Source organism: Zootoca vivipara, chromosome 7 (assembly GCF_965207765.1).
Source record: "Zootoca vivipara chromosome 7, rZooViv2.hap1.1, whole genome shotgun sequence".
In the NCBI taxonomy this organism is placed as follows: domain Eukaryota; kingdom Metazoa; phylum Chordata; class Lepidosauria; order Squamata; family Lacertidae; genus Zootoca; species Zootoca vivipara.
In genome coordinates this window covers 396,288-422,317 of record NC_142590.1, presented here as the reverse complement: position 1 = coordinate 422,317, position 26,030 = coordinate 396,288, and the positions used below count along the sequence as shown (strand labels likewise).

The 26,030-nt window shown below is 44.0% G+C and overlaps 1 protein-coding gene across 2 annotated transcripts; it reads left to right on the top strand.

Annotated features, from left to right (window-relative positions):
• The first annotated feature begins 1,834 nt into the window (after positions 1-1,834).
• On the top strand, positions 1,835-10,889 carry LOC118078304 (tumor necrosis factor ligand superfamily member 4-like). Of its 2 annotated transcripts, XM_088674828.1 has the most exons (4): positions 1,835-1,966; positions 4,292-4,456; positions 7,128-7,164; positions 10,487-10,889. In XM_088674828.1, the coding sequence occupies exons 2-4, from the start codon at positions 4,304-4,306 to the stop codon at positions 10,867-10,869; spliced, it is 573 nt and encodes a 190-aa protein (XP_088530954.1). In that variant the 5' UTR covers positions 1,835-1,966; positions 4,292-4,303; the 3' UTR covers positions 10,870-10,889. The 2 variants fall into 2 exon arrangements, with proteins under 2 accessions (XP_088530954.1, XP_060132524.2); XM_060276541.2 differs by lacking the exon at positions 1,835-1,966 and having other exon boundaries at positions 4,074-4,456.
• The last annotated feature ends 15,141 nt before the right edge of the window (positions 10,890-26,030 follow it).

Genomic DNA, 26,030 nt, shown 5'->3' with positions numbered 1-26,030 from the left:
AAAAGTGGCCCCATGGATATGTTCCACGGGGCCTCTTTTAAAAGGCTCACCCTGTCTTAGTCTCCTAGACCCTCACACTCATGGCTTATTCAAGCTAGCCAGAGGAGGTTACCTGGGGAATGCCCCATTGGGGAGCGGTCCAACTGCCTTGACAGAGGCAGTGGTACAGCCTCTCCTTACAAGGCCTTCCCTGGACCGGGAGGTTTCAATAACTACTGCCCAGTTGTTACTCCCTTCCTGGGCAGGTATACAAGGGGGTTGTGGCTGTACAAATACTCTTTCTAGCTTGTGCTAGGTCCTATGGTGGTCGTTCTATGAGGTCCTGCAAGACTTGTGTTCTACTTAAATTGCTGGAAGCCTAGTTATTTCTAAACGGCCTGTCCAAAATAGGGTACCTTCTGGGGGAATGGAAATTTTCATGCAGACACTTTCCAAATTGCAATCCTATGTCAGAAATGAGCATCTCTTAGCTTAGGGGTCCTTCAAATGATCCATTTAATGAGCTTTCATCCTGATTTGCTTTCATAAAATTTAGACAGAAGTTAGACTGTGTCTAGTTTTTATTGAGTGTTTCAGGTTTTTTTTGTAGGGATAATATACAAAAATGAGCAGTCATCCTGATTTGCTTGCCCAGTGTTTATATATCTTCTTGTTAATCATTTGTTTGCTCTGCACTTTTCAGTGCATTTTCCTGTCCCTTTCCCACCCACTTTAATTGCACAATCCTTCTGCAAAAGGCAGGCTTGAAGCTGTGCCCGTCAATAAATTGACCAGAGCCACAAGGGGCCATCTTGGGAACTCTCCTAGAAATGAGAACTTTTCATTTGACTTCAGAAGTGAGCAAAATGCTTCCTTGCTTATTAGATTATATCAAAGGTAATGTTATGTTTTATATGCCTGTTGTTTTTGTCCATGGAGTTTTCTTGGCAGAGATACTGGAGTGGCTTGCTGGACCAGAAAGAAGGCTGATCGCCAAAGAATTGATGCTTTTGAATTATGGTGCTGAAGGAGACTCTTGAGAGTCCCATGGACTGCAATAAGATCAAACCTATCAGTGGAAGACAGGAGTGCCTGGCGTCCATGGGGTCACGAAGAGTCGGACACGACTAAACGACTAAACAACAACAATGTTATGTTATTTGCCCTGTGTTCATGGGACTAGGACAGATTACTTTTTAAAATAAAACAACCACATGAAAATGGTACCTTGCTCCGAAAAAAATTTCAAACTGTTGAAGGCATTTAAAAATGAAAAATAACCTCCTTTGCTTGAAGAATTTGGCCAGGGGTGGCATTTGGGGTCAGCGCTGTGCAACACTCTGCCCTCATGAGAATATGGGAATTGTAGTTTACACCCCACAGAGCTACAGTTCCCATTCTTTGGTGGGAGGGGTATACACTATAAATGTATGGTGTGACACAGCTATAGAACTTGTTTGAATTTAAGGGATAAAGGTTAGAGGGAGCAGGCATGATTAGATGAGGTAAGGGAGAAGGCAAAGGCAAAGGATATGGTTTCAGCAGTAAAGAGACCTGGTTAATTTTCTAATTTTAGAACCATAGAATAGTAGAGTTGGAAAGGACCATGAGGGTCATCTAGTCCAACCCCCTGCAATGTAGAGATCTTTTGCCCAATGTGGGGCTCAAATTCACAACCCTGAGATTAGGACCAACTGAGCTATCCCAGCTAAACTTTGCTTTTATTTATTTTATTTCTAACCCATCCCTCTTATTTATTTCTAGCTTACTGTGTTCCACTGTGTTCACTGAGTGACATTAATTTGCCTTGTGCATCTTCTGACCCAGCCACTCAGAAAAGGGGGTCAGACAGGCCTTTGAGCAACATATTTACTCCACGTTTGGGAGGCACAGCCAGGAAAACAGAGATCCATAAACCCCCATCCTTACCTCCAACACCTGAAAGAAGTTCCACCTCAGCCATTGTCTCTTCTTATTTTGACCCAAGGTATAAAACAACAAACCCAGTCTCTGAAACCTGCCCTCTCTTCAAGGGGAGTTTTGCCAGAGGATAGTCTTGAGTGGAGGAAATTCCTACATGCCAGAACAACTTTATGTTGACAGCAAATATCTTGGGGATCAGCTTGAATGTCTATTAAAAATGAATTGGGATTTCTTAAATATCTTTTTTTAATTATTATTATTTTTTTTGCAAAACGTTCCAACAAACACACAGAAAAACAAAAAGTTTCCAAACAAGATACAAAAACAAAATACAAAATACATCAACTTATAAATAAACTATCTCCCCCCTCCCTCCCCTTCCCTCCCATTCCCCAACCCGCCCTCCTCCCTTTTCCTTTCTCACTCCTTTCCCCCCTGACCTTTTGTACCTTTTAGACCAAGTATTTTAATACAACAATAAATTGAATACAATAAACAATATATTTTTAATATTCCCAAATCTCTTTGTTGGTTTTTCTTTTGATTTATTCTCTACAATGAGAATAGGAAGAGAAAGGGAGCCTATTCACTATCATCTGTATTTAATTTTGATTCACCTGACGGACTTCCTGTCAATTCCTGATGTATATCTTTGTATTAAGAATGAACTACTGGTTTTCCCAGTAGTGATGTATGGAAGTGAGAGCTGGACCCTAAAGAAGGCTGATCGCCGAAGAATTGATCCTTTTGAATTGTGGTGCTGGAGGAGACTCTCGAGAGTCCCATGGACTGCAAGAAGATCAAACCTATCCATTCTTAAGGAAATCAGCCCTGAGTGCTCCCTGGAAGGACAGATCGTGAAGCTGAGGCTCCAATACTTTGGCCACCTCATGAGAAGAGAAGAATCCTTGGAAAAGACCTTGATGTTGGGAAAGATGGAGGGCACTAGGAGAAGGGGACGACAGAGGACGAGATGGTTGGACAGTGTTCTCGAAGCTACGAACATGAGTTTGACCAAACTGCGGGAGGCAGTGGAAGACAGGAGTGCCTGGCGTGCTATGGTCCATGGGGTCACGAAGAGTCGGACACGACTAAACGACTAAACGACTAAACAACAAGAATGAACGTACATAGCATAGTATAATTCTCTATAACACTTATACGTTCTTACCTCCTAATGCACCAAAGTTCAATTTTAGATCTTTCCCCTCCATTCTTCAAATTCAATCGAATATTAACATAGGCAGTGCACCTTTACTGTATTTTTGAACATATAACTTATACCTTTCCCGTTTTCCTGCAAATTTTTGTCTTGATTTGCCCCTCAGACTGTTCATTAAGTACTGTATGCCATTTCTGCCATTTCTTGCAGTTTGCCCTGCCAATCCATTACTGTAGGGACCTCTGTTTCCTTCCATCCTTTGGCAACCAGTAGCCTGACCGCTGCTGTTGCATATAGAAATATTTCTTTCATAGAGTTTGGGGTATCCTTTCCAACAATACTTAGTAAAAACGCCTCTGGTCTTTTTAGAAATGTTATTCCTAACATTTTTCCCCCCATCATAGATTAAACCCCAAAATCTTTAATCTTCCCACATATCCACCACACGTGGTATAGATCACCTTTACTCCCCCCACACCTCCAACACATATTTGATAAGTTTTTGTATATCTTTGAGAGTCTAGAGGGAGTTAGGTACCATCGGTGTTGTATTTTCAGCATATTTTCTTTAATGTTGTAGCTCGCAATAAAATTAATATTTATTTTCCACAAGTGTTCCCAGTCGGCCATCATGATGGGGCGTCCAATGTCTTGCGCCCATCTTATATTAACTTTAACCTCTTCCTCCATCACATCAAATTTTAAGAGGAGCTTATACACCCTCGATATTATTTTTGATTTATTATTTATTAATTCAAATTTCCAATTTTGCTGGTTCTTTCTCAAATCCTATTTTTTTAAAATCTTCTTTAAATATATTGTATGTTTGATAATATTCCAACCAGGTTGAAAAATAATTCCTCACTTCTTCATATTTTTTAATTCTTATTTGCCCGTCAACTTCCGTCAATAAGTTATTATATGTTGTCCAACACCCTTTCACATTCTTTTTTTTAACCATGATTGCTTCAAGTATACGATAGCTGTGCTCCCCTGCTAGAACCTCCAAACAAGCTCAGGGATATCTTAAATATCAACCACCACAATCACCCACAGAAGGAGAGAGAGTGAGATTCAAGGGAAATTTCATATTAGTCATAAAGAAGTTCCCCGCCTCTGTTTGCATATAAGGCTTAAAATGATCTCTTAATGCTATTTAATAGCTGTCCCTGGGAATTCACAGTCTCTGGCTTCAGTGTTGAATTTCTTTGTGGTTTGCACATGGAGGAACAAGTGGAGATGGAGGCCAGAAAACTGGAAGAAGCACCTGCTGAGGAGTGTGAGGAGGACAGGAAAAGAAGCAGGCAAATCTGGATGCCCCTTGGGACCATGACTGTACAGCTGGTGGTCTTGGTTGCCTGCCTGATCTGCATTGGCTTGTGCTACCTTAGGGTAAGTCTGCCAAAGACCCTTACAGGTATGACTCTCCTGACAGAGGCTTTCCTATCCTGAAGTCCACAGATTGTGTTTATGTTTGAGGCTCCTGAATCAGAAAAAGTTATGCACTTTTCATATAATAGGGCTGTTTTAAAATCACATGATTGGTATTGGAAAGCCTGCTATTAAAATGGCCCCTTGGTCTGTTCATCTGCATGTATGCTAAGGAACACAGACAAAAAGCTGCGGGCTTCTGTGGAGTTAGGGTATGTGCAAATCTCTCTTTGCAGAAGTTATAACGTAAATGGGTCCTCTGACACTGTTTTCCTCCTTAATCACAAGATTCTCCAACAATGTAGGACAGGTTTATTGCTTTGTTTCCTTCTTAAAGCCATTTCTCACATCAACTGTTGTTAGAAACGGGTGGTTTTAAATACTAGGAACAGGTAATGAACATTTCCACTTGGTGTTCAACAGTTGTTAGTATACCTCAAAAATTGCCAAGTGCCTTTGACTAAAGATAAACTTTGTCCTAGTTTTCATCATTTGTTGGTAAATCTCAGAATTTGTAACTAGTAAATGTAAAAAAATCTCATGCCACTTATTTTTGAAATTTGCTGATAATCTCAAGGGTTGGCAAACTTAAGGACAATTTTCAAATTCCATTCTCATGTTTATCTTTTATTAGAAAATGCTAGGCTTTATCAAGGCACACTGAAACAATTGGAAAATAAGTCTTAGAACCATAGAACTGTAGATCATTAATCATTTGGATTAAAAATAAAGGCTCATTTTCTCTGCCTGTAGATACTTCCACAACATCCCAACCTACCTTTATGTTTGGTTGCTTGCAGAATACAAACAGCATCTGCCACCAGGAGGACACAGAGTGGTAACCAAACCCCCAGGCATCACAAGGACCCTCTAGCAGCTGCATGCACCACCTACGGACTAAGGGAGACCAGCGCTTGCTCCCACCTCTTCCCTAGAAAGAGGCCCATTTACAAATGCCAAGAGCTCCCTGGGCAGATGCCACTTGGGGGCTGTTTAGGGGAAAACCCCGGTTCTTTGCTCTTCTTTTTCCGCTGTGAATTTGTAATCATCTTTGTAATTGGTTCAGAACATTGGAGATCTTTTTATATTTAAAACATCTAAATCAGGCACCCCCAACCTTTTGCCCTCCAGATGTTTTGGACTACAATTCTCATCATCCCTGACCACTGGTCCGGTTAGCTAGGGATCATGAGAGTTGTAGGCCAAAACATCTGGAGGGCCACAGGTTGGGGATGCCTGATCTAAATCAAATGTGCTTGTTTAATATTAATAATGGGTGCCAGAGCCTTCTGGAGGTGTCTTCTAATGGAAAGAACCAGGGAAGATGTTGCTGCTCTTTATGTTTGGAAGTCCAGTTGGAAAACTGTACTCCGGGGGGGGGGGCTGTGTCGGTCTGCTGCAGTCTAAATAATAATAGCCTTATGCTAACTTAAAGACTAAAATCCTAACCCTGTTTACTTGGGAGGAAGCCCCACTGAATTCAAAAGCATTCAGTTCTGAGTAGACATGGTTAGGATTGTGCTGTAAGGATTCCACTCAACTACAGTAAATGACTAGTCAAGTGATTTCAATGGTTCTACTCCAAATATGAGTTCCTTAGACGCAACCCTAACAGATCTATTGTAGTATAAACTGTTTTAGTCTAAAACTCATTTCATCAGACACATGGCAGGTATATATTAGATCAGGCATCCCCAAACTTCAGCCCTCCAGATGTTTTGGCCTACAACTCTCATGATCCCTAGCTAACAGGACCAGTGGTCGGGGAAGATGGGAATTGTAGTCCAAAACATCTGGAGGGCCGAAGTTTGGGGATGCCTGTATTACATACACACACACACACAGAGAGAAAATTTTAATAATGCTGCAGTCTATGTTATGGGCATGCAAATCCAGTCATATAAATAAAACAAAGGCAGGAAATAATATAGGATAGCAACATGGCTATTTTGGAGCTACTGTATATGTGATGTCTTCAAAGTGAAGTTACAGGCTTGTGCCGGGGGGGGGGGGGGGAGTGTGCTATGCATGAGACACTGCCAACTGCTCTAATCCCCAAGCCTGAAAAATATTAACTACCTTGAGGCCATCATTCTTGTCCCCTCTGGGGTTTACTAAGAGCATTCCCTGTTCTGCCTCTGCACAAACACACAGAAGTAGATACCTTGCAGTCCACAGAGGTTTTACTCTCTAGTAGCACTCCACTCTCCCAGTGCCGTGCCAATGTTCACAGCATCTTGGGGGGGGGGAGGCAGTGGATTGGGGTGCCAACTTGGATAAAATATTCCCGGGGGGAAGAGATAAGCCCCACCCTGCTCACATGATGCATGCACACCATTTGAATGGCAATGCTCATCAACTTTACGGGGCCCCAGCACCCTCATATAGTTTTTTTTGGGGGGGGTTGAGGGGACCTTAGCCCCTAGGAGTTGGATCTGCACAGGTAGTGCTCTGGAGTTCTGTAGCTTGCAGGAAATAGATGTACTAAAGGACTGCAATTGAGACCTCTTAAAACTTGCCATGCAAAAGCCCCCAGAATGTGGCTTCCCTAGTGTCCCATCATGTCTGCAGTTCCATCTGGAGCTTGTAAGCACCTTTCATAACCTCATGTTTTGTTCCATTTCTGTTTCAGAGTCCAGACCCACAGGCACAATGGATCTACATCAAGTGTGAGTTCTCCCCCCCCTTCGCCCTATTCCAAAGGCTTGAGGTGGGTTGCACTGTTCTCTCCTCCCACATGACCTGTTGATGCTTCCAATCTTGACTTCCCTCCAACCCAATTTGCCCAGAAGGAATTGAAGCAGCAATGAATATTCTCTGACCAGGCTGCATGAGGGAGAATAACACCCTCTCCCTGGCTCTGCACTTGCCCCTCTAGTGAACATCCAGGCAGGAAAATGAGCTAGATGGGCTTTACCAGGAAGAAAAGAACCATCTTCACCCTCTCATAGAATCATAGAGTTGGAAGAGACCGCAAGGGCCATCCAGTCCAACCCCCTGCCAAGCAGGAAACACCATCAAAGCATTCCTGACATATGCCTGTCAAGCCTCTGCTTAAAGACCTCCAAAGAAGGAGAATCCACCACACTCCTTGGCAGCAAGTTCCACTGTCTAACAGCTCTTACTGTCAGGAAGTTCTTCCTAATGTTTAGGTGGAATCTTCTTTCTTGTAGCTTGAATCCATTGCTCTGTGTCTGCTTCTCTGGAGCAGCAGAAAACAACCTTTCACCCTCTTCTATATGACATCCTTTTATATATTTGAACATGGCTATCATATCACCCCTTAACCTTCTCTTCTCCAGGCTAAACATGGCCAGCTCCCTAAGCCGTTCCTCATAAGGCATCGTTTCCAGGCCTTTGACCATTTTGGTTGCCCTCCTCTGGACACGTTCCAGCTTGTCAGTATCCTTCTTGAACTGTGGTACCCAGATCTGGACACAGTACTCCAGGTGAGGTCTGACCAGATCTTCCCTTGATCTAGATGCTATACTCCTATTGATGCAGCCCAGAATTGCATTGGCTTTTTGAGCTGCTGCATCACACTGTTGACTCATGTCAAGTTTGTGGTCTACCAAGACTCCTAGATCCTTTTCATATGTACTGCTCTCAAGCCAGGTGTCCCCCATCCTGTATTTGTGCCTTTCGTGTGTTTTTTTGCCCAAGTGTAGTACTTTACATTTCTCCCTGTTAAAATTCATCTTGTTTGCTTTGGCCCAGTTGTCTAATCTGTTAATCTGTTGTCTAATCTGTTGTCTAATCAGTTGTCTCATCTCTCCTACTCTGGTTTGCCTGTTCCTTCCCTCCCACCTTGTTCCAGTGAAAGAGGCAGGAGAATGAAGTTAGGCTGAAACAGTTGGAGAATAATTCCTACTGGGCACACCCTGGTTTCTCCTCTATTCCCTTTTACTGCAAACAGCCTGATACCTGAGCAGGGCAGAGATAAGAGGTAGAATGAAGGTCACGTTGAAGCTACGCTTGGCAGCCTTCAGGAGGAGGAAAGCTTTTGGTTCAGCTAATGGTAGGTGTTCTGGGTGGAGCCCAGGATGCGCAGGGGTGGGGTGATCAGTAAGACGTTTAACACAAGCCTACCTAATTTGCACCTTCTCAAACAATATGTGGACCAAAAAACAGATATTCTTCTAAACTGGCTCTCTGACCAAATAAAATAAAATAGAAAAATTCCTTCCAGTAGCACCTTAGAGACCAACTAAATTTGTCATTGGTATGAGCTTTTGTGTGCATGCACGCTTCTTCAGATACACTGAAACAGAAGTCACCAGGCCCGTATATATAGTACCAGACCCTTATATTTCCTTGACATTACCAAGGCTTCACCCAAATAGACACTGTGTTAAATGAAGTAGATTTAGTAAAAGGAAAGCATAAAAATGGAATAAAAATAGCAGCATATAAGAGGCCCCAAAAGGCCCCCAAAAGGTACAGATTTAAAATAGCCAATTAAGAAATGCAGTTGGGAAATTACAGTCACAGTACAAATAACAAAGTGAGCTCCCCAACTCTAGACATACCACAGAGCAGCCGTGGTCTTCAGCTGTTGCAATGGCAAGGTAAAGAAACCGAATGGAGACCAAATTGGAAACAAGAGGCAAGGGCTAACTTTTATAATAAAAAGCCAAAGCCACAGGTCCATTGTCTCCTTGGTCATTCAGGGGGCTTAGGAGCTAGAAGATGCCGACATGCTACATTCCCACAGCGGCCTTGTGGCCGTGAGAATGCAGGCGCAGCCCCACACGTCCGAGGAGGGCTGCAGACCTCATGTGACTGAGATACAACTTCTGACAGAGGACAGTTTTTACCCAGAGGTCTAAGTGAGGAAACCATTTTCTTGACAGAGATCTGAAATTTCAAGTGCTGAAATGTCAGGTGCTGACAGAGTTTGTGTGTAAAACTGAGGAGTCTGGAAATGCAAACAGCAATGGCAGGTAACAACCGGTAGGGAAAATGCTTGTTGGTTAAGACCCTTGGCCCCAAAGAATTGAGAAACAGATTAGGCAGAGTTAGGATCTTGCATCCTTTTTTGAAGATGAGAGCGAGTTCAACTCCTTTCAACGAGGGCAGCTCCTAGAAGTTTGCTTCCTCTGTTGTGCTGCCAGGTCCTTGCGCTCTGTACAGCCAAAAGCAGAACGAAGGTCTTAAGGGACAGTGAGACTGAGCACCTTGGAAACAGACACACCCACCCACCCACCCGCCACCTATCGAAAGCATACATGAGCAGGGGACACCAGCTAGCCTTGTCCCCCACCAACTGCACATGGGGCTGGGGGCTGGGCTGAAGAGCCCCCTGAGCATCTGCCAGGAGACACCCCCAGTTCTTGCACATGGCTGCTGAAAGTGGGGGACATGAGTCATGGGGAGGCAACCACCCCGGGTGGCAAGATCCACTGGGGCAGCAGATCTGGCCTCCAAGGAAGGCATCACCTGCTGCCACAGTGGCAGCAATGGCTGTGACACACCTTGGAGGTCAGGTGTGCTGCCTCCTGATCCGCCCCACCACACCACCATTGAACCTCTACAGCAGCCTCTTGGCGAACAGAAGGCGCCGCTGATCTCCTCCCACCCCATGGAGGAAATGGGCTTGGCACCTACCTGGCGTGATTCAGACTGCCTCCCCACCCCACCCCACCCCAGTGATGGCCTTTGATTCCCAATCCAACCATTGGGTAAAGTTGATTTGATTCTCCGCCCCACCCCATTTTCAGTGTAGATCTTCTCTCCCCGCTTCTTCCACCATTTTGTGGTTGGCCTCAGGTGCCCCAATGTCTTGAGCCAGCCCCGCCCAGTATCCTTAGGGACAAGCCCTACTTCATGTAAAAGCTTTGGCAAAGACCCTTGCTTCTTTACCTTCTTTTATAGGTTTTCTGTTCTCTCTCGCTTTTACAATCCACCCTCAATTTTCTTTTCTCGTAAGAGAAACCAGTAGGTTGGGGACTAACACCTTTGTGGCCTTTCCTGTGTTTTCTTGCATTTCAGATGACTCCATTGCCTATAAGAAACCCATTGGTATTAAAAAGAGGGATGGCACAATGGAAATAAATGTTCTGAACCGTTCCATCCCAATCCACTGCGATGGTCTCTACCTGGTCTTTCTGGAGGGAACCGTCGCCCTGCCCAGGGCTCCGCACCGACTGATCCTCAGGGTCTACTGTCAGCCCCAAGTGCCCCTGCTGGAGGTAAATTGCAGTGAGGAGAATACAAAGGTGAAGGAAATCTTGGTGCATGAATTTCGTTCCCAAGAGGCAGTCTACTTGGAGGCACACCCTCACGATACTGAAAATAATGAAGCACTCACGCTGGATCTGAATCTGAACCTCATCATGTTAACTCCTCGTTCATATTGCCATCCTGAAAATTAATAAAACGACCAGTGAACTCACCTCCAGCTGTTTGGGCAATTGTGTACTGACCTCAAATTAAGCATATCCAGAATTGACTCCCACTTGATGTATTTGAGAATAATTGTTCCCAGGTCTAATTAATGTTGGTTAGCCAATGGCATAAAAATTTAAACAGACTCTTAGTATATTTTGTTGTTTCCAGAGTTGTGCTAGTAACAATCTTGCACCTGTTGTTGCATACAAAAAAAGTATTTGGTCATTTTTCTCAGCATCCTCAGCCACCATTCCTAAAAGGAACGCTTCTGGTCGTTTTTTAAATGTGTATTTAAAGATCTTTTTAAATTCATTATAGATGCTTTCCCAGTAGTTTTTAACTTTCTCACATTTCCACCACATGTGTATAAAGTTACCTTCCTCTCTACCACACTTCCAGCAGTTTTTGTTTCGTTTTATACGTTTTATACCATTTGGTTGGAGTAAGGTACCATCTATACATCATTTTGTAAATATTTTCTTTTAACAAGGTGGATGCTGTGAATTTAATTCCAGACGTCCATAGTTTTGACCATTTCTCATACTCTATATTGTGTCCTAAGTCGGTTGCCCATTTTATAATGGCCACCTTGGTATCTTCATCCTTCATGTGCCATTCAAGTAAATATTCAAAGCTCGGCAGAGCAAAATGAACAAAATGAGCAAAATGAACTAAAATAGATGAATAGAAGAGAAAATGTAAAAATCTTTGTTGTTTATGTCGGTGCTGCATGTTAGTTCCAGCGAAGGTATTATTCATCATTTATTTCTGTTCTCTTTCCCCCCAAAAAAGTGCAGCAGCTTTGGGGAACACCCCCCCAAAAAGCAAAGCAACTTTTGCACCCCCCAAAAAAACCTCCAAAACGTTGGTCAGCAGCTCCCCCAAAAAAGCTTAACAACTCTGGGCACTTTGTGATAAATAAGGGGTTTTTGGTTTGGTTTGGTTTGGTTAAATAATTAGTTTTTGGTTTATTAAATACACTTATATATTACAATTATACATTTTTGTTATTTAAACTATAAATATCGCGAAATTATGGTTTTTTTCTCAAAGTGACACACCACCCGAGTTATGCTCGGTTATTTGGCGAATTGACACACCAAACTCAAAAGGTTGCCCATCACTGTGTTAGACCCTGCTTTGCCTTCATCTCTCAGGCGCTAGGCACTCACTTCCTCTGGTTCTGGCTCGCTTACAATGTCCCACAAACCTTCCTGGCGAAGAAACATTTCCATCTTAATGCACCAATCAAGGTAGTTGTGGTTGTCGCACTTGCTGGATCATCACGCTATTGTGGTGAGTGGGCTTGCATGATCCTATAACCCTTGTGAGCAAAGCTATCGGGAACCTCGTACTCCCAGCAAGGTCACCCAAGGCGGTAAGGTCAAAGGGAAGGAGCTAGACAAAGAATGACCCAAGAAGTCCTCAACGGCAGAACAGACGGATGATAACAAGCGGTATGTTACAACGGCTGTGAAGGCGGATGAAGGCTGCAGCAGATAGGAATCTACCAGTCGTGACTACTTCATGCCATTGGAACAGAGCCCTACTGCGAAGACTGTGCGTTGGTCAGTGTGCACTGATCTACACACATTAAACAAATTCACACACAGGCGTCTTCCAAAAACCCATCCTAAACCCAAACCCCCAAAGTCCCATGGTGATCAGCAAATGGTAATGGGGGCAGGATCATGAAATCTGGAAGCCCCTAGTCATGAACCAGCACATGGGCGGTGGATACAGATTCAGTCATCCTGACTCAAGGAACGAGGCAGTTGAGCAGCTTGCCAGCTGTATCCATGACTGAGCAGCCCTTTTAAGGATCCACTCTGCTCATGCCGAAAAGGGGGAGGGTCTAGAAAAGGGGCCCTAAACATAGTCTGCCTCCCCTTTTCCCTGACTGGATTACCGTGCCCAGTGGGGTCACCACCTAGCGGTCGTAAAAGACAATTGAACTTTGGAACATGGAATATACGGACTTTGTCAGATAACACAGACAGCGAGCATCCTGAACACAGAACTGCCATCATTGCAAGAGAGCTGCAACATTTTAACATTGATATTGCAGCGCTTCAAGAGACTCGAAAAGCAGGTGAGGGACAACTGAAGGAAGGAAAAGGAGGCTTCACATTCTTCTGGAAAGGTCTATCTGAACAAGAACATTGAATGCATGGGGTAGGATTCACTATCAAAAACCATATTGTGAAGCTCCTGTCAGAAGTCCCTACCAGCATTAATGAGCGACTCTCAGGCCTTTGAATAAAACTCACCAAAAACCAACAGGCTACTATTATAAGAGCTTATGCACCAACACTGGATACCAATGAAGACATGAAAGAAAATTTTTACTCTCAGCTGGATACCATCCTATCAGAGATGCCTAAGGAAGACAAAATTACCCTCTTGGGTGATTTAATGCAAAAGTTGGGCGAGATTTCGATCTGTGGCCTGGGACTATTGGGAAAGAAGGAACTGGCAACAGCAAACAGAATGGAATCTTACTTTTGACGATATGTGCAGCGCACAACCTTGTTATTACCAACACACACACAGATTTTCCCTGAAGGGCTAAATTCCACTCCCTCTTGGTCCGTGACAGACCAGAAGGCTCAAGATCACCAGTGTTGAAGCAATCATTCATCAACATCAATTTTGTTGGATTAGTCATGTTGTGCGGATGTCTTCCAAAGCAACTACTCTATTCCGAACTTAAAAATGGAAAGCGTAATGCTGGTGGTCAACAAAAGAAGTTTAAAGACTGTCTCAAGGCAGATCTTTAAAATGTAGTATAAACACCAACAATTGGGAAACACTTGCCTGTGAGTGCTCCAATTGGAGATCAGCCTTTAGCAAAGGTGTAAGGGGCTTTGAAGGCATTCAAACTCAGGACACAAGGGAGAAACGTGCTAAGAGGAGGCACACTTGGCAAACCTCACCGTGATCAACTCCAGCCCAGAAACCAATGTCCCCACTGTGGAAGGACGTGTGGATCCAGAATTGGCCTCCACAGTCACTTACAGATTGTTAAAACTGTGTTTATGGAAGACAATCTTACTTGGCCAGGAGGGATCGCCAAAGAAGAAGAAGTTGTGGTCATTTAGCCATTCCAGAGGAAGACCACTTACACATTGCACCATCACGACTCAGCTCATCAGCTTTCACCTCTGGACCTCGTGTCTCCACTTCCCAGAGGGGCTCCCCCATGACTCTCAGCTCATGCTCTGAGTCCGTATGCTCTGTCCTCTCTCCTTCTCACAGCAAAGTTCAGAGCCTCAGCAAAAATGCCTCCAACACTGCAAATAGTTGTTTGACGCCACAGCACTCTGCACATGCTCAGACAGTGAGAAATAAGGGATTTAGGGCAAAGGGACAGGGTGACTTCCTGCATCACAGTCTTGAGATTTTGAACCAAAAACAAAGCAAGCTGGTGACTCTCCTCTCTTGTGGTGGAAGCCAGACTCCTCACTGTACTGCTGCTGAGAAGGACAATATGAAACTCCCTGCTCCTGAATTTGCTGGTCTCCCATCCCAGGGTTGTCTGGCCATCACTCCGTTGTCACTTTATTCCTCACAGCCTGAGGGGCAGCACAGAGTAAAGCCAGCCATTTGACTTAAGAGAATGACCTGAATTAGCCTGTCAGCGACAAGGTCCCAAAGGCATGGCATGCTGGGATCAGCCCAAGGCAACGCTTTCTGGCTGCAAGTATGTCATTTTCTCTCTATATTATGTGTTGCATTCTCTAGTAGCTTTGGTTGGGGCAATCCAGTTTGCTGTGAATAAATCTTGGGAGAAAAATGGCTCACCTGCCAATAAATGCTGGAGTTTCAGGGTGGGAAATGCCAAAGCTGGCAAGATGCTGGCCTTCTGATCATCCTGTCTTGTTGGGATTCAATGAATCCCTGGATTAGTTTTCACCAAATGGATCAACTTGTGTTTGTGTGCCACTTTAGACTGCAGGTGGGAACTCACATGACACAGGGTTCCTCTGTGCTGCTTCAATGAATAATGATTTCTTGCACATGGAAAACCTAGAATGACAAGGAGGAGCCTTCAGATTTGGCCTTTACCCAACATGCTTGTTTTCTAAGGGCAGAAATTGTGCAGCGTATGAACTCCTCATATAGGCCAGAGCTGGACACTCAGTGAGAACTGGGTACCTGACTCATCTTGCTGCATGGTGTGCAGTTAGACTAGCTTTGAGACTAGCTATGGCCTTCAGCCCTCCTCTCCCTCCGGAATTTCCTCCAAGTTTCTCTTTGAGTTGCCTAGATTTTCAGGACTGCTGTGCTGCTGTCCTTTGTCAGTTAACAAAGCAATGGACAGAAACTGTTGTTCTTTGTGGATTTCTTGCTGAGACTGAAGATGAGTGAGAGAGAAGCGAGAGGTGTGGGTGTTCGAGAAACCCCCTTTCTCCGCTGTTACTGCTGCTCCCAAAGAAATGGGGTTTCATGCGCTGGTCAGTTTCATGACAGCATTGAGGTGTTCCAGGGGCAGCACCTCCTTGGAATCAGAATGGGCTGGAGACACGATTATTTCTTCCTTCCTTCCAAGATTAACTTTATTTGCAAAGATATTAACAGAACACCAGTGAAGGCAAACATGAGTTCCTGCAAAATAGTGGATCACATGCTAATCCAAGTTTGCAGGTGAGTTTCCCGTTTTGGGGACCATCCACAGCTGTAACTGAAGCATTTGCCTTATTTTGTAAAATTCCAAATGCTAATTAGAGACTACTTTAAGACAGGACTTGCTAGTGTGTAATTTGCACTATACAGTATGCACTTCCTGAACTGAAATACAGCTACCCTCCAAAATTTCCATTTATCCAACCAAAAATGTGTAGAAAATGCATATATTTTTCCAGGAAAAGTGTGGAAGTCATATGGTATATGTATATACATGCTGTATTGGGTACAAAGTTGTAAGTGGGACAGGGGGGAAGGGGTTAAATATGCTCTCTGTTCCTGTTTTTGAAAATGCAAATAAAAAATTGAAAGGAAAAAAGAAAGAAAATGCCTATATTATGGGAAAGGGTTGTAAAGTCCACATTAGTGAAAACATACAAAAATGCAATACATTAGGCCAAGTAGCTTGCGAAAATGTGACAACTTTTCATGAGAACTTTGCAGAAACATGGTGTCAGGGTTGAGCCGGATGAGGAGGAATGGTGGCAAGCCCCCCCCCCCCCCCGAGGATGCACCCACGGGAGAATCTGGGGAAATGGAGGACTTCATACCTGGAGAAGACTGGTGGACTTCATACCTGGTGGACTTCATACCTGGAGAAGACTTCCTCAGAAGAGGAAGAATCAGATAGGGAAGACCAGAGCAGGAGGAGGAAGGAGTCAGGGCAGTCTCGAGCAGGTCGGGCACCCTGGCACTGAGGGGCGGAGATCGCTCTGGCGCCCCCGCCCTCGCAGGGCGCAGCATGATTTCCGCGTGGCTTTGCCGCGCGGTGCCCCGCCTACCGGCCAGGCGCCCTAACACACCACACCACCGGGGCTCTACCTAGAGCCGGCCCGGGAAGGAGTTGAGGCAGAATCAGGCCCTTGTGAGGAGAGGAGCTGGTGGGCCCCCTCCCCTCCTCCCTTTTCAGCTATAGAGCATAGAACTGAGAAATGGAGGGAACAATTGGAGGGAACAATTGCAGCTTGTAAAGGCTGGTGATGAGCCAGATACTTAAGGAAGGCCGGCTGCTTCCCTCGCCAGCACCTGCTGTGCTGAAGTGTGTCGTTGTCCTTGCTCATCCTGTTCCTGATTCCAGTGGTCCTGACTTCAGCTCCTGACTTTGCCTTCTCCTGACCCCCGGTACTGATACCCAACCTCAGCTGGTTCCTGGCCCGGACTGTTGGACCTCGGCTCCATCTGCATCCGACTGCCGCCTTCAGCACACCAACCTGTTGGCGCCCTAAAACATGGTAAGCTGAAGGCTGGGGAAACAAGAAACCTGAGTTGACAGATTCACCCTCCGTTAGGTACCTTTGGTCCATGGCCATATTTGGAATGTGGATGAGAATGCCGTGGGAACCACAACCTTGCCTTGCCCTTGTGCAGCATCCCTCCCCCCTCCCCCCCTCGGGCCACTCTCTCACTTTATAATCCCCAGACCCCACTGTTTCTATAGGTCCCTCGAATATATTTTTTAAAAAATTTATTTTAAGTCTGTTTTCTAAAAATGACACATTTTAGAAATAAATTATTTGCTACCCATAGGTTTCCTGCTGATACCAAAAGATTAGTTGATGCTTTCCTGACCTCCATTTTTTCATTTCATTTGTTTTTAAATAGATGCCCCACTGTGATGACCAAAGCATTTTTGTAGCCTCCTAAATTTGTCTGTTATATCAAAGAAGCTTAATTTGATCTGTGCCTCAAAGGAGGTTGTGGTGAAAGAACCCATGGAAAATTACATTGGTTCAGGAGGATCCCTTTTACTAAATCTGACACCAACCCTCACGCAAAAGAGGAAGAGGCTGGCTGCTGAACGAGCCTTGAAAAGCACAGAGCACGGAAAGAGGAAGGAGGGAAGAGCGTCCTCCTCCATCTCTGCTACTTTTGAAGAGGTGAAAAAGTAATGAACCTTCACACAGGAACCTGCAGAAATATCTAAGGCCACCATTGCACCCATGGGCCCTGGGTTGGTGACAAAAATGGTAGTAAGATCCATTCACAGTAATCAAACAAAACATTCACAACACCTGGAGGCCATCAGTCAGGTTGTGTGTCCACAGCAGTGACCGGAGGGGGAATAACCATTGGAGGAGTGCAGAGAGAAGAAAGGCCCTGGTGCATCTGCAGCAGCACAACCGGACAACTTCCTCTGCCCCAGCTGCAACAAAACATGTCTCTCCCGCTTCGGTCTCTGCAGCCACAGGATGTGTTGCAACACTCCAATGGTTTGACTTCACCCTCAAAGGCACCCTCCTCCACTATCTTCCAAGACAGATGTATACCAACAAAAACTCATTTCTGATTAAATCCAAATTTGTTAACAAATGTGTATACATTGCAGGTGCAGCCTCTTTCCCAAAACACACACACAGAGGCTTTCACATACTTCAAGCAAGGCAAGAATGTTGGCTTTCATTTTTAACATTAACATGTTGCTCCTGTGTTAGAAAGTGTACTATGCTCAGTGCTGAGAGCATCCCTGTCATGAGCTGCTGGGAGGAGAGGGATTCCTTCTTAGTTCTACTCAGGCCTTCAAGGAACGTGTGAGGGCTCAAACCATGCAGAGGCACAAGAGGGTGTCACCCCAAACACCCCGCATAGGCAAGTTGCACCCTCTCTGCACCCCCTTTTGTGCTTGGAGTACAGTTATTTCCACAAGGGCCAACATTGATGCCAAAATCCAGCATCGCCTGAGCTCTGTGAGTGCGGCTTTCTCCCGATTGAAGTGCAGAGTGTTTGAGGACCGGGACATTCGCAGGGAAACCAAAGTGCTTGTTTACAAAGCTTTTGTACTACCAACCTTACTATATGCTTGTGAAACATGGACCACTTATAAACTCCATCTCCAACTCCTCAAAGGATTCCATCAACGGTGTCTCTGAAATTTTTTACACATCACTTGGTAAGACAGGCGAACTAATATCAGTGTACTGGAAGAAGCAAAGATCACCAGTGTTGAAGCAATGATTCTTCAACATCAACTTTGTTGGACTGGTCATGTTGTGCGGATGCCTGATGATCGTTTTCCAAAGCAACTACTCTATTCCGAACTTAAAAATGGAAAGCGTAATGCTGGTGGTCAACAAAAGAGGTTTAAAGACTGTCTCAAGGCAAATCTTTGAACATGTAGTATAAACACTGACAACTGGGAAACACTGGCCTGCGAGCGCTCCAGTTGGAGAACAGCCTTTACCAAAGGTGTCATGGGCTTTGAAGAAACTCGATCTCAGGACGCAAGGGAGAAATGTGCTAATAGGAAGGCACACTTGGCAAATCCACACCGTGATCAACTCCCACCTGGAAACCAATGTCCCCACTGCGGAAGGATGTGTGGATCCAGAATTGGCCTCCACAGTCACTTACGGACCCATTGTTAAAATCGTGTTTATGGAAGACAATCTTACTCAGCTACGAGTGATAGAAGAAGAAGAAGAAGAAGAAGAAGAAGAAGAAGAAGAAGAAGAAGAAGAAGAAGAAGACAGTTATTGTGCCTCAAAGGCAACCAAGCTAAATTGTGATTCCTGCCTTGCTGGGGGTTGTACTGGATGACCCTTTGGATCCCTTCCAACTCTAGAGACAATGCAAATTAAAAGCATTTGCAGATGACATGGTGATATCTGCAGAGGAACCAATAGTCAATTCCAAAAGCGTTGAGAGAGAGAGAGATAGCAGGTCTTAAAATTAACAAAGATAAAACTAAGCTCCTGGTAAAAAATATGAATGATGAGAGTAAAAAAAAATCACAAAATATATCAGGTCTAAATTGTTAACAGTAAAGAATTACCGTATATTCCAGCATATAAGACGACCCCCAACTTTTCCAGTTAAAATACTGTAATGCAACTTATTATTTTTTGTTTTTCTTTTAATTTTTACAAATGCTTTCTTTTGGAAATTCCACAGTAAATAAAACAAATAGTTACAATAATACAAAAATAAGCATCGCTATTACATTTCATTAATTACATTCCATTTATAATTGACCCGCCTAATGACAAATAATTACAATTACAACAAATAAAGGCTTGACATATCTTGCTTTGCATGTCATGCATCTATCTCATATATTGGTTTCACCTTTTAAGTTGCATTATTGAAATAAATTCACTTTTTGACGATATTCTAATTTTCCAAGTTTCACCTGTATATCTGGCAAGGGAAAAAACTGAGATTAAAATATAAAATACTGATAGACATGAAAGATAGAGCAGGTTTCTTCCTGCCGATATGAGACTATATTATGAAGCATCTTGTCTGTGCTGGTTGAAGGGATGGTTGCTATTAAAGAATCCACATATTTTAGATTTGGAAGGCCATGATAATATTTTTGGTTGGCACACTTATCTGTGGTATGAAAAGGTGAAAGTACATAAAGGTTTTACAAACCATATAGTTAGGAAAAAATTGTATAGAATATGGGACAAATATGAAAAATTATTGGAAACTAAAACACCACTTTGGCTTTCACCTTTGGAATCCATGGTGGTGAGAAAGAAAAATATGACGGAAAGTCAGGCAACTTATAGAAATTTATTAAGAGAGGAGGGCAGAGAATTTAAATTAAAAGAGTTTAAGGATCTACCAGGAATGTTAACAACATGGTTACAATATCATCATTTGAATGAAATATTGAAAAAGGATATGAAGGGGAGGTTTGGGGAACAACTATCACAATTAGAGACCCGTTAAATTGTAATGTTAAAGCGATGTCTAAAATGTACACGAAGTTATTGGAATGGGAGACAAAGGATGAACAAGTGAACTCTTGAGTGATACCCTGGGCAATAGATGTTGGTCATAACATAATATAGAAATGGAAGCAATTATGGAATATGGATATAAAATTTACAGCATGTTATGGTTTAAGAGAAAATTATATGAAAATGGTAATAGATAGTACCTAACACCAGTAGATTGGCAAAAATGTATAAATAAAAGTCAAATAAGTAATGGAAATGTAAGGAGAAAGAAGGCACCTTTTTCACATGTGGTGATCTTGTAGTAAGGTTAAAGCTTACTGGGAAACGATATATAATGCATATGTTTAAGATAACTCTTTTGGGAATTATAGGATTGGAACTACCCAAACAGTATAGAAATTTATGTATGTATGTATGTATGTAACTACAGCTGCAAGAATGTCATTTGCCCCAAAGTAGAAGGATGAAGTGGTCCCGACGAAAGAAGATTGGATACAGAAACTAATGGAGTATGCAGAAATGGTGAAACTTACCAGAAGAATAAGAAATCAAGATAACTTTTTAGAAAGGAATGGAAATGGTTTCTTGAGTATTTACAAATAAACTGTAAACAGATCAAGACATTGGCAGGATTATTGTAGAAACCTGCAGGTTTTTTTTAACAAAGATACAGTATATATCTGAGAATCAATGAATAAAAGAATAAGATAAGATAATTTGGCGTATGCAGGAAAGGACAAAAATAAATGTAAGGAACCGCAGAAAGGGGGGGAAGTGAGTCAAAATTGAAAATGTTAAAGCTTGGCAAAATAATTGTTGTAATGTATATAAAGGAAAATAATATATTATTAATAATATATATAATATATATATATAATTAATAATATATATAATAGGCAAACAGAGGTGTGGGCAAATAGATAGCAAAACCAGAGCCCAAGGGTTATTTGCAAGTGGACCTGTCAGAGGAAGGACAACCTCTCAGCTTGGATATTTGATGCTTTTAAGCAGGAGCTGTCAGATTCCCCACACAGGGCTCAGCCATAGCTCCCTGGACGCTTCTGGAAGAAGGCAAAATGTACACAAGTTCCTAAAACAGTTCTTGGAGGTTGGAGTACCATTTAGGAGATACTTATGAAATTTGTGCCATTTATGTTCTGCAGAACATTTGTAACTTGGATAGAACTGTTTCCCCAGGAGTTTGATGTCTCTGTCTGAATGCAGTTGGCAGCAGGGCAGGCAGGCAGGCAGGCAGGCAGAGAAGGGGGAATAGCATGCCAGCTGTGACCAGCAGGGCAGCAAGCAGCCTCAGAACTGCCTGCAAAGGCCACTGGAGACTGTTTCTGGTTGCTGAGGAGAGTAATCCTCAGAGAAGCTCTGTGCCCCCCCCCCATACTAGATCTGGCAGCAGAGCAGGTGCCCGTGCCCATGCCCATGCCAAGAGGACAGGGCTCTATCCTTGACCAAGAACAACCCCACCTGGAAGCCTTCTCCCTCTGAGTCGGATCCAGAAGCAGAGCAGCTGATCCCACCCAGGCCCTGAGGTCAAGGCTGCTTCTGCCATGCCAGTCTTCCCTCAGACTGCTGGCCTCATGTTTGTTTTGAGGCTGTACACCTGCTGTTGGCCTGCCTTTGGCACACCTTCAAGGTTAAGGCTTGCAGAAGGTGGTAAGCTATGCAAAACTTAAGAAGCCCCACAGCATTACCAGAGAAGAAGGAAAAGGGTACATTGATTATCCATACAGAAAGGAAACTGAAACAAAGCACTCTGGCCTGACTCTGCATCTGTGCACAAGGGACCACATGAAGCAATAGAAGTGCTGTGGCTCTTAGTATAGAGCTCGGCATAGTGCAACCCACTGGTGTTTCAATGATTTGTCACACCAAATACCAGTTTCCACAAGAAAGAGGAACCAAGCTGTTCTTCCTTCTAGTCACTTAGGGTGGAAAAAGGAAGCCACCCCCATATTTCAGATGAAATTTGATTTTCTTCATGTGCATCTGCAGCTTAGGTTATTATGAAGTGTAGCCAATACAAATAACAAGTGCCAGGGACATCTCTCAGGTTGAAAGCAGCAATATCCTGCTTTCAAAATAAAAGAACAGCTTGAGAAGTCCATAAATGTGCATGCAAGTAAATTTACATATTGGATATGGGGCAATAAATCAATCAATGAGAAGCTCACTCATGAAGCTGTTTTGCTTTGATAAGCAGTCAGTGACTTTTCCTCACCAAACAGCATGCTGTCATTTAAGTGCAGTAAAGCAGGGATTAGATGTCGTATAAACAAGACATTCAAATATAGGTGCCTGTTTTTAGCACGGCAGCATATACTCTATTGACTATTCCGAACTTAAAAATGGAAAGTGTAATGCTGGTGGTCAACAAAAGAGGTTTAAAGACTCTCCCAAGGCAAATCTTTAAAAATTAGCGTAAACACTGCCAACTGGGAAACACTGGCCTACGAACACTCCGGTTGGAGAACAACCTTTACCAAAGGTGTCATGGACACGAACTCAGGACGAAAGGGGGAAATGTGCTAATAGGAAGGCACACTTGGCAAATCCTCACCTTGATCAACTCCCACTAGGAAACCTATGTCCCCACTGTGGAAGGATGTGTGGATCCAGAATTGGCCTGCATAGCCTCTTACGAACTCACCCTTAAGATCGTGTTCATGGAAGGCAATCTTACTCTTACTCTGATCGCCAAAGAAAGAAGAAGATATTTCATATGCACATTAGCAAGGCATACCCAAAACTTCTGCCATATGGAGAACTGTTTCAGGGTGCTGCACCCAAACATCAATGACAGTTCCTAGGAAAACAGAGTATCATGTCCTGTCCATTAAAGGAGGTTGTTGTTTAGTTGTCTAGTCATGTCCGACTCTTCGTGACCCCCATGGACCAGAGCACACCAGGCACTCCTGTCTTCCACTGCCTCCCGCAGTTTGGTCAAACTCATGTTTGTAGCTTCGAGAACACTGTTCAACAATCTCGTCCTCTGTCGTCCCCTTCTCCTTCTGCCCTCCATCTTTCCCAACATCAGAGTCTTCTCCAGGGAGTCTTCTCTTCTCATGAGGTGGCCAAAGTATTGGAGCCTCAGCTTCAGGATCTGTCCTTCCAGTGAGCACTCGGGACTGATTTCCTTCAGAATGGATAGGTTTGATCTTCTTGCAGTCTATGGGACTCTCAAGAGTCTCCTCCAGCACCATAATTCAAAAACATCCATTCTTCGGCGATCAGCCTTCTTTATGGTCCAGCTCTCACTTCCATATATCACTACTGGGAAAACCATAGCTTTAACTATACGGACCTTTGTCGGCAAGGTGATGTCTCTGCTTTTTAAGATGCTGTCTAGGTTTGTCATTGCTTTTCTCCCCAGAAGCAGGCGTCTTTTAATTTCGTGACTGCTGTCCCCATCTGCAGTGATCAAGGAGCCCAAGAAAGTAAAATCTCCCACTGCCTCCATTTCCCCACTTACAAGGGTTATGTTCAGATGCAGTGCTGAGGTGCAGTTGCTAATGTTGTTTTGTTCATTCCTAGGTCCACCTACCCTGCACGTCTGGATAGTCAGGCACAGCATTGTCCACTAGGCCAGTAGGAGGGCGGTGGAGACTGGATTCAGACGTAGGTTTGGGCTCCCCGACCACGTGAGCGTCTCCTGGGTGTCCAGACGTGGAATGTGCTGGGAGGAGCTTCTCCCAATGACACGGGCGAAGGTGTCTGCAGAAGGCACCCCTGCGGCGATGGTGGTGCAGCTGGGTGAGAATGATTTGCTGGAAGCTCCCAGCTTGAGCTTGTGGACCCGCATGCCAGAGGACTTGGAAAAGTTAAAGGCAGCTCTTCCTGGACTCAAAATTTTCTGCTCGCAGCTGTTGCAGCGACGTGGGTGGCGAGGAAGCCGATGCCCAGCTGCCACTGAGAGGGCCAGGAGGTGCGTCCAGAGCGCGGTGGCCAAGAAGGTTCTGATCTGTCACCCAGGCATTACCTTAAATGATGCGTCCCTTTATAGGCTTGATGGGGTTCATCTGTCTGTGGCTGGGAATGATTTATGGCTGACCTCCGTGTCAGCGGGGTTAAGGGATTGGTTGCATGTGTAAGTGGTTGGTGGCAAGTGTGGGTGCTTGTGTGGCAGATAGGCACTGGTTCAGGTGATAGGGATGGGAGAACACTCTCACCATCCCTATGTGAAGGGTATTCCGTTAAAGGAATCCAGGGACTCAAATGGTTTGGTCAACCCCTGTGAGGGGGTTTTGCCCGTGCCTGAGTCCAGGGGGACATCTGGGTGGTGGACATAGTCTGTTCCCAGCTTTCCGCCTATCCAGGTGTTCACCCTTGGCTGACCTATGCTGGTGTCCTGGGTCAGCATTACCGGTACCTGCAAGGGTGTAGGGAGCTAGTCGAACCAGAGCCTATGCAACCACTCACTTTCTGTAATCAATAAAGTTGTAGCCTAAATTCTGCCAAAAACCAAACCAAAATTTGAGTCATGTGTGAATTTATTTAGGGGGGAGGTTTCTGGGTCTGAACACGCAACTATGTTGTGTTTTTATATTGTAAACCACCACTGCAATGATTATTCTGGTTTCTTAGAATTCCTGAGCAATGCTGGGTATGAGACTGTGAGTACACCATACAGCTGAAACAACAGAATCTAAAGCAACACAGCAGTCCACACAGATTAAACTCTCAGAATATCTTCTCCTGGCACTGTAATTGCACCCAAGAAGACACAAGTGAGGACCTCAGCTAATTCTGTAGGCTCATATGGAAACATGCAATCCATCAGGCAACCCAGTCCTAAATTGTGAAGGTCTTTAAAGGTAAGCACCAGAACTTTCAATGTGAAACTTTCTCCTCTGGAACCTCAACCCCATTTCTTTCTCCATCTCAAGGGGATGATAGTATGTTCCCAGTACAGAATTCACCTTTAGCCCTGATATTCTCACCCACAGTGATTCTGTGAAAGGAGTTCTGTCCCTCTTGGATCTTCTAGCTTCACGCTGATCTCTACCCTGCACTTTCTAGAGTGGCATCTTTTTAGGCATCAAGCACCCAGCCTTCCCCTTGAACATGGTTGCACTTTAAAATAGAAAAATAATATACAGTATTTGAGCAGTTAGTCACCATTCTGACATCTGGAAATCCAAATGGGACCCTCTCACACAGAAAAATAACACATTGGTGCCTAATATCACTCAAATCTGCTGCCTCTTGCTATTGCATGTGGGCTGGAACAAGCAGCAACTTCACACACTCGCCTGCCGGGAAACCAAGAAACAACTCCTGTGCAGGATGAGCTACCAGACCTCAGCAGACGGGTTGGGGAAACAGAAAGCTGGGTGGATTAAGCCCTTTTTCCAACACCACTGCTACTCTGACCAAATTCAGAGTTTCCTGAGTCTCGATGTTTGTTTTTGCATTTAACAGGGGATGAAAATCTGCTCGTAGACCTGAATAACGTGTGCTCTGGCTTGCAATGACTTCATTTAATTAAGTATACTTCCAAATGGCAGCTCCTAATGCCATCCATTAATTGCTCTCCTGCCACAAACTACATGCAGAATAATTTCAATGGGCTTTTCTGCTTTATTAACTACGAGGGGTGTTACATGCACTTTGTTGGGGTGGGGAGAGAAACCCTTCCCCTCCCATTCAGTCTTTTCTTTTAAAAATCCACTCAAAGCATCAAGGGAAATGTCAAAACCACACCTCTTCGAATAGCACACACTTTTGGAAGTTTCCTGCTCTTCTGTGCTTCTTTTGTCCTT

Coding starts and splice junctions, on each gene's coding strand:
- LOC118078304 (XM_060276541.2), top strand. CDS start 4,214: ATGCTATTTAATAGCTGTCCCTGGGAATTCACAGTCTCTGGCTTCAGT. Junction 4,457..7,127: donor TTGGCTTGTGCTACCTTAGG/GTAAGTCTGCCA, acceptor TTTCTGTTTCAG/AGTCCAGACCCACAGGCACA. Junction 7,165..10,486: donor ACAATGGATCTACATCAAGT/GTGAGTTCTCCC, acceptor CTTGCATTTCAG/ATGACTCCATTGCCTATAAG.